Below are 12,552 nucleotides of genomic sequence, written 5' to 3'. Positions count from 1 at the left end.
GGAAAACCTTCAAATATAACGAATTTTGTTTAAAGTGATAAATCAAACTTTTGGATGTAAGGATCTGCCCACAACTACATTTAGAAAAAGTAATAATCTCTAGATGCTCAGATAGTACATTGATGGGGTCTTATGTGTTCCTTGGTAGTTAGATCTTTGTGAACATTTATTTGTAAGTGTGTACAATGCATACAGTACATTTTTATCTTTCATTGTGTTCTTTGTGTGTAAGAGAGAAAGGGAGCCTATTATGCATTGTTCTTATTATCTATCTGAAGGAATTCCCTGTGCTTTTATAAGAATAATATAAGAGTGATTTACCTGCTATTTCGTTTTTTATTTACAATGACTTTATGGGAAAATGAACACTGTTGCTTAAGAATAATAGATCAAAAATCAGATGTTATTGTCAAAATTGTCACATGAATATACTCTTGGCAAACAGTTGCTTATATACCTTGACTGCCTCACATAGTCAATTTCAGTGCAATATCCTGAATTCTGATTAAATAATAAAATTAAAAGGTTAGAGTTAGGTTCTGATCTCTGCTAATAGAATAATTGCTTTATATCTTGAAGCACATTTGTTGCTTATTTGAAATAAAGAATACAAATATTTTTACTATTTAAAAACTATGATGTAGGTAATGTAATTATTATAGTACTGTTCCTTAGATTTATGATGTTATAGTGTTACATTTATATTTATTAGAAATATTTTTGTAATAATTATTTTAATGTTTCTTATTGTAAATTCTTTGGCACAAGTGCCATTTTTACATGTGTATTCAGACAGCACAATGGAGCTGTGTGATGGTGGGCCAAAGGGCAGAGGGTGTCATATCTGTGTGTGTATGTGACTTAGGCCACATCTACACTACAGGGGAGGGAGTAGCTGGAGTAGACATACCTTAATTCAAATTTTCCGCTGTCCCCATAGTGGGAGGCCGACAAGAACAAATGCTCCCGTCAGCTTCCCTTACTCCTTTGAATTTGATTTAGTGGGTCTTTACTAGACCCACTAAATCAAACTCTTGAAGATTGATCCTGGAAGCCACCAATCTTCCATAGAGTGAAAACATGGCCTAAAATATGGTTCAGACATATTATATTATTTCTAAGTTACAATGATACTTGTACCTAGTACTTCTAGATTTCTAGAGCAGAGACTTTGTCACTCTTCAGTCTTAGTTGTATCTTTGGAACTACTGCAGATGAGGCCTTTGGGTGCTAGTGTTATGTAAATACAGCATAACAAAGCTGATAATTAGAAAGTTTATGAATTAATAACTATCCTGGACAGAATAAACTACACGTCTAAAAGTTGAGGTCTTCCCATCAAATGAACTTGAATGTTATTGGGAAGGCCATAATGATTTACTAGATTAATAGAAACTAGTATCATATTATTAGTAAAATAAATAATGAAAGTGAAATGAAAGAGGAAAGAATGGACTGCCAAACTGTTGAAAGGCAGATTTGTTTAGAACAGTGGTTCTCAAAGTGCAGTCCATGGATCACTAATGGTCTGCATCCGCCATACAGGTAATCCATGGCTCAAGCTCAGCCTCTCCCCACACACACAGTGGGGAGTCTGCGCAGCTGCTCCAGCCTTGGAGCTCCAGGCTGGAGCACCAGCTCTGGCTTCCTCCTCAGAGGGTTCGTTGGGGAGGGAGATGTGGTGAAAAAAGCCCCAACCTTCCCCGTCATACCTAGCTCATGCAGAGAGGTAGAGAAAGCGGCTCCATGTGCTGCTGCTCCGCCCCCTCCCCACCCCGTTGGGGGAACGGCAGCATAGTGATGTTGTCTGGAGGATTTCCCCACCAATGGGAACAGTGCAAAGCCATACTTGGGAGTGACGGGGCATGAAGCCAAGTAAGCACCCTCACTTATGCCCAGACCCCCACGTCCCAATTTCCCTCACTCCCCCTGCCAAGAATCTGCACTCCCAGCTTCCTCCTACACCTTCCCTTGCTCTTGCATCATCCCTCCTGGCCACACTCTGCACTAAGGATGTTAAATATCGAGTAATTTATTAGTCGATGGAATTTCCATCAACTACTCAACTAGTGGATAGGCACTTGTGCATGCAGACCAGGTCCAGCAGGAAGTCCCGCTGCTCAGGGCTGCTTGCGGGTGCCAGCTTTGAAATTTGCATGAGTCCTCAGTGGAAGCTCTTGTGATTTCAAGGCAGAAGCACCCTCATGAAGCCTAGGGTCAACAGGGGGACTCTGAGTCCCCCGCTGACCCGGGCTCCATGCTTCAATGCCACGCAGAGCCTGGGGTCAGCTAGGGACTCCCCAGCTGATCCCAGGCTCCACGCAGCATTTCCCCAGAACCTGGGATCAGCTGGGGACTCCCTAGCTGACCAAGCAAATGCCATGGCAGCATTTCAAAGGAGCAGCACCGCATGGATCCTAGGGTCAGCTTTGTGCGGCGCTGCTTTGAAATGCTAAAGTGGCAGTTCATTTCAAAGGGGCAGTTCTGCACAGCTGAGTCCTGGATCAGCTGTGCGGCGCTGCCCCTTTGAAACATTGCCACAGCATTTCAAAGCAGCAGTGCTGCATGGAGCCCAGGTACATGCTCTGTGTGGCGCTGCCACTTTGCAGTACCTCCTCTTCCCCTCTCCCCCCTCCTTTGCTGCTTTTACCTGATAGAGGCACGGGGGGGGGGAGGGGGAGGCGGAGAGTCAACTAGTCCTTGTCATCCTTAATCTGCACCCTCCCTTGCTCCTGTCCACTCACCCATGGCCAGACTCCCTACCCCAGACTGCTTCTGTACCCTCTCTTGCTCCTGTACCCTTTCTTCTGGCCAAATAACCTATCCCGAACCCTCCTGTATGCTTCCGTGCTCCTGCGCCCTCCCCTCTAGCCAGACACTCTACCCCCATCCTGCCCTGCATCCACCGTTGCTCCTGCACCCTCCCTTGCTTTTGCTCCCTCTCCCCTTGCCAGACACACTACTCCCAGCCTGCTTCTGCACCCTACGTCCCACCCAGACCTTGTACCCTCACCCCCTCCTGCTCCCTACCTTCTGCCCAGATCCTGCAGCCCCATCCCTATCCCACTTGCTGGCCACCCTGTCCCACACACTGAACCCCTCATTTTTGTGCCCACCCGGGAGCCTAACGGGGTCCACAAAATCAACTCTGGAACTCCAGAAAAGTAAATCTGGATTATGGGAAGCCCTGAACCTCAGTTCTCCCTGTCCCTCCTCCTCGCCCCATAGGGCTGGAGCACCAGAGGAGTTGTGAGGTCACATCAGTGAGGGTTGGGATATTTTGGGAGTTTTTTTGCTTCTCACTTGTGTGGTCTCTGATTGATTTTTGTGTGTGTCAGTGACCCCCAACCCAGAAAGGTTCCCACTTCTGTCATAAATAAAGAAAACATTGAAACCTTTTGTGTTGGACATAAATTAATATTTTACTTTATTTAAAATGAAATTTCATAAACTAACACGAGAAAGTTAAAATGCTTAATCTGTTTAATAATTTAAATTAAATCATTCTTCCTAGCTGCAGCACTAGTGAAATGGCTTGGGTGTAATTATGTAATTAATGGTGAGTATCAATTAGCAACTGGTGGTCCACAGAAAGGTTTGGATTGAGCCAAGTGAGCTATGGGCCAAAAAGTGTGAGAACCACTAGTTGAGAAGAAAGTACCCTTTTTGTTCTTCCTTAATGCCATAGCCCCAAATAATCTGTAATTAGCATATATGTTGTACTGGCAAGCATCACCAAATAACAATGTTACACAGTCTTGTAAAGTTGTTGTTGGGATTTTTTGGAGGGAGCTGGGGGGGAGGGGAGGGTTGTTTTTGTAAACACAAGAAGTGCTCTGCATTGGTTTGTATTCTGGTGCAAGTTGTTTTAGGAACGCTGTTGCCAGCAGTATGAGAATTGGTTCTCTTCCTCATTTTCCCTCCGTGAAGTCAATTATGAATGCAGAATTGCTTTTGGGGAACAGGGTATTAGTATGTGGGCTGGAATTTCCAAAAGAGGGGTTTGTCTATGTGCCTTTTATGCCCACTTCTGTTGAAAGACTAATGCATGTAGTGTAAATACACAAGTTGCACTAAGTAAATATGCAGATTGCTTCACCGAGTTCTCCTTCATAGAAAACCAGTGTCCAAGGCCCTGCCAATCTGCTACTACTTAGCAGAGGGGCAACATTTTACAGTAAACTATGTTTTAAAACTGGCAAGAAAAGGAGGAGGTGGGATTAAACTAATGTAAACAATCAGTGTAAACAAATATATAAATTATTCTGGAGTAAGGACCTTGCAGGTAATCAGTGAGGAGGGAAGGAAGGAGGGAAATGAGTCAATGAGCACTGCTGGCCTGTAGGAAGAAAAGAGGGAAATTAGTCATATGGTTAAACAATTTATTTTACAGCAGTTCCACAGCCCCACTTTCTTTGTTCTAGTGTTGTTTTCTTTCATGAAATTTTGGAATTTTTCTGTGTGCTGAAAAGAGTAAGAAGCTAAGACAATTTCTTTGTTGTTGGCAGAAAACCTGAAAATGTTGAGTGTGTGAATCAGAAGTAATAGTAAGGGTATGTCTACACTTCTACCCTCTTTCGAGAGAGGGATGCAAACGAAGACATTTGAAATTGCAAATGAAGCCAGGATTTATATATCCTGTGCTTCATTTGCATAATCGCATTATGGCGCTATTTCAAAATAACAGGCGCTGTTAAGACACGGTTATTTCGAGAGAAAACCCTTCTCTCGAAATAACCCTTATTCCTCATACAATGAGGTTTACGAGTTATTTCAAGAGAAGGGTTTTCTTGTGAAATAACTGCACCTTAACAGCGTTTTTTATTTCGAAATAGCGCTATTTCGAAACAGTGCCATAATGCAATTATGCAAATGAAGCACAGGACATTTAAATCCCGGGTTCATTTGCAATTTTAAATGTCTTCATTTGCATTCCTTTCTTGAAAGACGGTGCAAGTGTAGACATACCTTAAGTGATTATACAAATCTCTGTACTATGACTGTCAGCCAATCCAAGAGTGATATGCAGACTCTATGATTATGGAGACATAACGTATAGAGATTATGAAAATAAGTCACCCACAGACAGCAACTGAGCAGTGAAATTTAGCATTCATATTGTTAGTTCTGTATTTATTGTGTTTGTTGCTTGTTATATTCTATCTAGCAACACTAAAAGGATGACTGATAGAGCTCAACTACTCAGCTCTATGAATCTGATGTGCTGTTTTCTTTAATTTCAACAGAAGTTGTGTTTCCAGGAAATAATTATACCATTTGTTTTGTTGCTTTATGACAAGTAAGCATAGCATTTCTCTCTCAATTAATGGAGATATATGTGCAATGTACAATAACTTAATAGAAGTATTTAATAAGATAAATGTTGGGGTTTTGTTTCTGTGCAGAAATTTCCAACTGAAGGACTTGCAAATGTGGTTCGAAATGTGTTCGACTTTGACTCCTACAATAATGAAATGCGTGATACTTTAATCAGCACTTTGCACAAACATGGGATACCTATTGGAGCAAAGCCCACCAGTATACAGCTGGCCAAGGAGTAAGACTAACTTAATATGTATTAAGAACATTTGTCTCTATCAGCCATTTTTCGCTTTTATATTGCTGCTAACAACCTGAGATACTTGAAACTAAATACTTTTCTGATTGAAATAAATGACAATTATATTTTACTGATCAGTTTAGTAGTTATAACTTACTATTGTTTCATCTCTGTGTAATTTCCATGTACATGTAAATAGTATGTCTGACAAACAGATACAAACAAATAAAGGGAAATATTTGTTTCTTTCTCCGTCTGTGTTTTTTATTGGATTACTACAGATCTTTTCCTATTTCCCATTAAACTAAGAAGCAGAACAAATCCCTTTGTTTGCAGTTGGAGCAGGAATTGGTCCTTAATCTTCAGCCCTATAAAAATACATCAGCATAGCATGTCAGAGCACTTAGCTGTCCATGCAGGCAACAAGAAAGGTTGTAATATTTGCTTGTATCCAGAGCCCCATTCGTGTTTAATTGTCATGGCCTTTGACTGAATTTGTGATACTATGTACTATTTGAGAGATCAGAAATACAACGGCCAGTTTTTTAAAAATACTAAATTATTAAGTCACGGTTCAGCTCCTACCTTTGCACTTCACATGAATGTTGGTTTTTTTCTGCCTTGCAATAATATATTATTTGATATATAAACATAATTAAGAACAATTTAAAAAAAAATTCTGAGATGTTTTGAAAAATCTAATAAATCTTTAAAGGATTCTCAGAAAAAACAAGCTATTAAACCAGTCAAGGAACTGTTTATGGAGAAACAAATATTTCCCTTTTACAGTAAAGCAAAGCATGGGTTATATAAAATTCAGTTTTACATAGAATTATGCTATTTTTATGTTTGCTAAGAAGGAGCTGAGCTGACTCCACTGACAAAACATCTTTATCAGTTGTCACTGTTTAGATTTCTCCTGCAGGAGCACTCCTATAATCATGCCTAGCAACTTACATAAATGTTTTGAAGGAGACAGACAGTCGAATGACTATGGCATAATTTGTCATCCTGATGCCTGAGGAATCATGTGTCTGAGAAACTCAGTGCCTGAGAAGCTACCATATGCATCAAGATGACAATATACCCCTGAAACTGGTGCTGCAATCTCCATAATTTACTTGTGAAGAATAATTTGTAAATTCAGTTTTGAAAGATTATAAAGTGTGTGTTGAGTTAGAGAGCTTATATTTGATAAATTGGCATTTTATTTAATTTAAATAAGGATTTTAGAATAGTAAATATATAATTTACTTTTATTGGATATGATCTTAGCCATGAAGGTCATAAACAGACTCGGAGATGATTAGATTCAGAGTGCAGCATATTGTAGAGAAAAATATCATATTTGAACTTCCCCAAAGCTCAGAAGCATTCATATCTAGGGTTTTTGGTCTAGGTCTACTTTAATTTTTTTTTTAAACATTTTGCAGGAATTTGAGAGAGCAATAATCATGTGTCTGAGTGCTATGAAAATATCTCCATATAGTTTTGCCACTGTATTTCAGTCCTAATTTCCAAGATTCCTGATTACCATGAATTAAAATGTGGTTACCGCACATATTAAAATATTTTGAATGTTTTATTTTAGTATACAGAGCTTCTCATATGTAGCAGAGATGAATCTTTATTCCATATCGCTTTATCCAAGGGACTTCTACAGGATCTTTCAGGCAGGAGTTATTACTTCTACCATGAATCAGAGTGAAATGTACTAGCTGAAATGTGCATGCTAGGCACATGAACACCACTCGGGTATTACGCAGCAGTTTAGGATATGATACGCCAAAGAAGGCTGTATCCAGTTAAACCTCAGGGTGAATTCAGGGAGGCAGAATGCAGTCATCCATTTTAGAGTTTTTGCTTGGAATTTGGAATGAATATACCTTGCTTGGACTTTGGAATGAATATGCCTAGTCTTGTGAAAAGGGTTGGGAGATCATTAATGACCAATAAAAAGGGATTCCTGCAATATGCGTTGTTCCATTGAAGCAATCAGGGTAGCCTATAGACTCTCTCTACCTTTCTCCAAAGCTAAGAATGATGATAATCCATATTCTATGGTGTCAGACTTTTTGGTATGAGATTTTGGAGCAGGTTATAAAACTTAAAAAACTTAGAGCCCTCAGAGAAATTAATCGTGTTCAGAGACCAGCAAACAAAATTATAACCTCCTCCAAAAGCTGTTTCTCCAGAAGACAGACTGACTAATTAGTCACAGATACTTTTGTGGAAATGCACTTAACTATGAAATACTCTAAATTGGTGAAAATTCAGCATGATTTTTCAGTTAATTATTAATGGCCCAGTCAATATTTTTTTTAGCTAATTTAACTGCAAGTGTTTTTCTCGTGTATATATAATTTTAAAAAAATGTATTAAAAATGTATTTTTCTTGATAATATACATCACATTTCTTAACAGTGATCATTTTAATTCAATGATTTCAGTATACTTTCCCAGACATTAATGAATCAATTTACAATAATATCCTGGTAAAATAGTTATATATAAAAGATTGCTTCACACACCACTGAAAGTCAATCACTTCTGCAGCAATTGTTCAGGACAAAAAGTGAAGAAAACTACCATAGTGAATTGAAACTGTCAGGGAAACAAGACCCAAGATGGAATTTGGCCAGGGTACCAGATTCACACAGTGAAACTCGCAAATGCTTTGAGGTCTCTAATTGCTCTCTGAAGGACAGCATCTCTAACAAATGACTCCTAACACTATTCTGCACGTTGATTCACTACTGGTACAGGAAGAAGAAAGCTATTTATCAAGTCACCAGCATCACATCTTGTAGCATATTTTTCTTTGGATCTTGCTCCTAAGCACTGAATAAATAGGACTCTACCTACTTTGAGATCTTGCATGATGATAGTAGCATATCATCAGGGCATGAGTTCCATATGTTGCTTTGAAAAGGTATCTTTTGTATATTTTATGTTTTTGTCTTTTTAATTTCACTATGCTATTTTGGAAATATTAAATAGGATCACCTAGTTGGGCTTCTTTAAGCCATTTGTTATTTTATCATATCTTCTTTAGATCTCTAATTTTGTATAGCCCATTTCAATTTTAGAATAAGCTGAACTTTTTTCTAATTGTGCTGGTTTGACAGTCCTTCCTTAAAGTTAATCTGTGGTCAGATTAGTGACAGGTCTTGGCTCCCTCAATTTTGTGAGTTGGCTGAGATTTTTTTGGTATTGCCTGTCAAGCAAGAAGTGGGAAAATATAACTCTGTTTTCTTTGCTCCCCATCTAGTAGTCCCCAGTAAGGCAAGGTATCTTTAGGAACTTTACAGATGTCTTTTTATACACGTAGAGTTGTAGAATTGATGTTTATAAAGGCTAGAAGACTTACCTATATATCCTCTTCTTAGAAAGTAATTATTATAATTGGTCCCCACTGGAAAGCTATTGGTTTTTAGCTATGGTTTTTCCTTTTGATTGATAATGCAACTGGAGGCTGTGTACAAAACAACACACATCCTGGCCAGCATCCTGGGCCAGAGGTTCTTGAGTTCCCCCGGGGTGCCAGCCCAGCCAGAGGCAGTAGTGAAAAAAAGGAACTTGCTAGCCAGAGACTGTTGGCGAGCTTAGTGATCCGTTCAGAGGCTCAGTATACATTTTGTCTGATCATCATGCTTGCACCTCTTCTCCCCTCCATTGTTGGGCACTGGATCCCCACCACTCACAGTGTGTGGGTGGGCAACTGGCCAGAAAGGATCTGGCCAGCAGTAGGATCCACCAGTTCTAGGAGATCCTCTCAGATCTGGTTAACTAAAGGAATTAAGCTTAATGGAAAACACAGCCTGTCAAGCTGATTTAAATTCAGCCCAAATTGCATCACCAAAAAGTCATTAGCATTTTATGTCTGAACATTGAAATGCTTTGGTGCTTTCAATCCATTTTCTAATTCAATATCGCGAACCTGACCTTTGGCAACTTTACTGGGAGCCTCAGCAAATGGGCCCAGGACAGAATGGGTATGGTGATAGATCTACTCTCTACATGGGAAGAGCAATTATTAGAATATTTCCTTTTTGTGCTGTTCAGAAAGATTACAAAATATAATTATTCATTCCTACAGTTGGAATAGAGAGAGATTAGTAACTTCTCCAAAGTTCAGGGATGCTAGAGTTTTAATTAAGGCCCCTCTCAGACCAAAATATCTAAAAGAAACAAACATCCTTTAATTGCACAGCCTATTATTTTAAATTCTAACTGTAGGAACAGACACAAATAGAACAAGAGAGATCAAGCATAGACTTAATAAACAGTTTGAGAACTTACTTAAAATAGACTTCAGAGATGTATTTTTAGAAGGAGGGAGATGGGATGTCTTCTATTCTCATGCCAAGTTTTGTAGTTGTGCAATAACGTAAGAGGTTTAAATAGTGTTCAAAAATGTCTTGCACATGCTCTCAACTTTCTTTACGCTAAAAGCTAATTAAATACATGCTACATACCAACTAATCCCAAATAAGAGCGACCAAAAGGCAGTCTTCTGATACTGGTATGTAAGCATATCAGTTCATTCATTTTAATGTAATTACTCTGCATTAACAAAACTTTACATCATTGTATTAGTAGTTGAAAATCATTTGGGAGAGAGAGCAAATAGAGGAAAACCTAAATGCTGTATTTTCTGTGAAACTATTTTATATATCAATATTTTCAGTTATTACAGAAATGTATTTTTGACAGTAGCTCAGCTGTTCTCTTCCCTAGTGAAAAACAAATGGAAACAAATGAAAACATCATCAAGGTTTAGACAAATTAACCCCAACTTTTCTGCATAGTTGGCAAGGGTTATGTTGTGAGCTTGTGTCCATGAACAGTAGTGGAGGCTAAGCATCTATGAGAAACTTGGCGCCTGCCATATAGATAGTCTTCACAGGATATGTAAAAGGACCATCCTTCTGGACTTTCTTGTGATACAGTCCAATTGTGGCAGCATAGGCAATTAGAATAGAGCCATTGTCTGCACTGTGTGACCTATCCAGTGGGTGTTGGAGAACATACTACAGCAATTAATGCTACTTCTTGCAGCAATAACCTGTTGCCTCATTTGCTATACCCATTATGCAGTTTTCCTTGAGAAGCACATCACTTAGTAGAACTTCTCTCACTCATTCTGGCATCCACTTTGAACTGAGTTAAGTTGATCAAGGGAGCACTGAATATGTGTCTCTAAATGACTCAGCCAACTTGGACTTCAAATTAACAGACTGAGAGTACTTGTATTTCAGAACATTAAAATTTTTGGCATTTAAAAGAAATTGAATGCTTCAGCAAGGGAGCATTTTCCACAAGGGAATTTTCAAAATAGCGTGTTAGAATAACTCTGTGGTTATATGATTGCAAATTAACAAGGATAAATGTTCCTTGTTCATATGTTGTTTGACAGACTACCATTACCAGACCATACATTTATGGGCTACTGGAGAATCAATCAATCAGGGAATGCAAAGCCAAAACTACTGTGTCCAACGGAAACTCATCAGTTAAATATAAAGGTTTGTGTCTTTTTAATGCTTAAAAATATTGATTTGTTATTTTTACAGCAAATATAAGATCACCCTGATCATAATTTAATAAATAGAAGTTGTCACTCATTTTCTGCAGAAAGAAGAATTTGAGTTGATTTTTCTAATGAAATAAAAGCTGTTTTAATTGTACAGATTTAAAAAATAGACTTAATTTATGTATTCACACTGCAAGTTGAGTTGCTGTGGGGACCTGTCTTGTAATCCCTCCATATTCAGGACATAAAAAGCAAGGAGTACTTTGATTGGAGTGGGAGGATTTTACACGGTGGAGTTCAAAAGCTCTTGCAGAGTTTTTGCTGTGAAGGTGACAATGTCATTTTTAGAAAAGTCCAGAAACAGTCATGGATGTGTGGGGAGGTCCAGTTTCAGTCCCCAGATCACAATTCATCTGAATGAGATCTAAAATGGAGAAGAGCCTGTATTCTAGCTTAATTTCACATGCAGCAGAGTTCTGAATTTTTCTCTCTCTCAAATCTGAATCTTTGATCTGACTTTGCCTCCAGCCTGAATCTTATCCACATCTTATACAAATCCAATATCTTGCCCTGTCTCTATCAATTATTACGTGTGTGTGTGGGAGGGGGGTAGTTAATGTAATGTTACGTTTGATATTTTAAACCTTCCCTAATCAAAAAATACAGTGTGATGTTTCTTTGCAAATATGCAATGTGCTCAAGATTGATCAAATGCACTCTAGGCAGTGTGACCTCTACTCCATGGGATTAAAGATCATGGTTCCAAACATCCCCCATTACTAGATGGATGTTCTAGTTGACATACATAGCCCTCACGTGAGGGGGACAGCATAGCTTGTATATTATGGGGGAAATGGTGATAGGATCTTAAGAGCTCCGGGTGGGATGCAAAGAGCTTACAAAAAGAGCAGTCTGGTTTCTTATTAAACATAAGCCATCCTCTCCTGTTTTTAATGCTTGGTCTGGCATTTAATGCTAAAAGCAATAGAAACCGTTAGGAAAACTAGAGTTTATAAAGGTTGGTGAGTGAAATAAAATACCTCATCCTCATGCTTTTGGCTTTCTTTTAGGGTCCAGTATATTTAAATATTCAGGGATTTCCACTGGAACGTTATGAAGCAAGGTCCCTCAGTTTCACAGAAGAACTTGCTTTTTGGACACTGCCTTTGAATGAGGTTAACTTGGTCTGCGATGTTGCTGTAGCAGAAGGTACAGTAAAATATTTGTAACTTTTGCAAGATCCCTCTTATTGTACAATAAAAGATTCACTGGAGAAAACAAGGAATTGGACAGATGAGATCATAGCTGTTCCCTAATATTCAGTATTATGTAACTTGTACAGGCAGTCCCCGGGTTACGTACAAGATAGGGACTGTAGGTTTGTTCTTAAGTTGAGTCTGTAGGTACGTCTAGACTACATGCCTCTGGCGACAGAGGCATGTAGATTAGGCTACCC

At 38.8% G+C, this 12,552-nt stretch overlaps 1 protein-coding gene across 2 annotated transcripts in view; it reads left to right on the top strand.

The window, feature by feature from the left end:
• The window catches only part of VWA8 (von Willebrand factor A domain containing 8), a 251,624-nt gene that overhangs the window by 157,263 nt on the left and 81,809 nt on the right, over window positions 1–12,552 (top strand). For both annotated transcript variants that reach the window (XM_075918951.1, XM_075918952.1), the window contains exons 26-28: window positions 5,406–5,557; window positions 10,980–11,088; window positions 12,167–12,305. In XM_075918951.1, coding sequence (XP_075775066.1) covers window positions 5,406–5,557; window positions 10,980–11,088; window positions 12,167–12,305 — 400 coding nt within the window. The remainder of the gene's footprint in view (window positions 1–5,405; window positions 5,558–10,979; window positions 11,089–12,166; window positions 12,306–12,552) is intronic.

Source organism: Pelodiscus sinensis, chromosome 1, assembly GCF_049634645.1.
Source record: "Pelodiscus sinensis isolate JC-2024 chromosome 1, ASM4963464v1, whole genome shotgun sequence".
Lineage (NCBI taxonomy): Eukaryota > Metazoa > Chordata > Testudines > Trionychidae > Pelodiscus > Pelodiscus sinensis.
The sequence above is the reverse complement of the archived record's forward strand: the minus strand, read 5'-3'. Positions and strand labels throughout refer to the sequence as shown.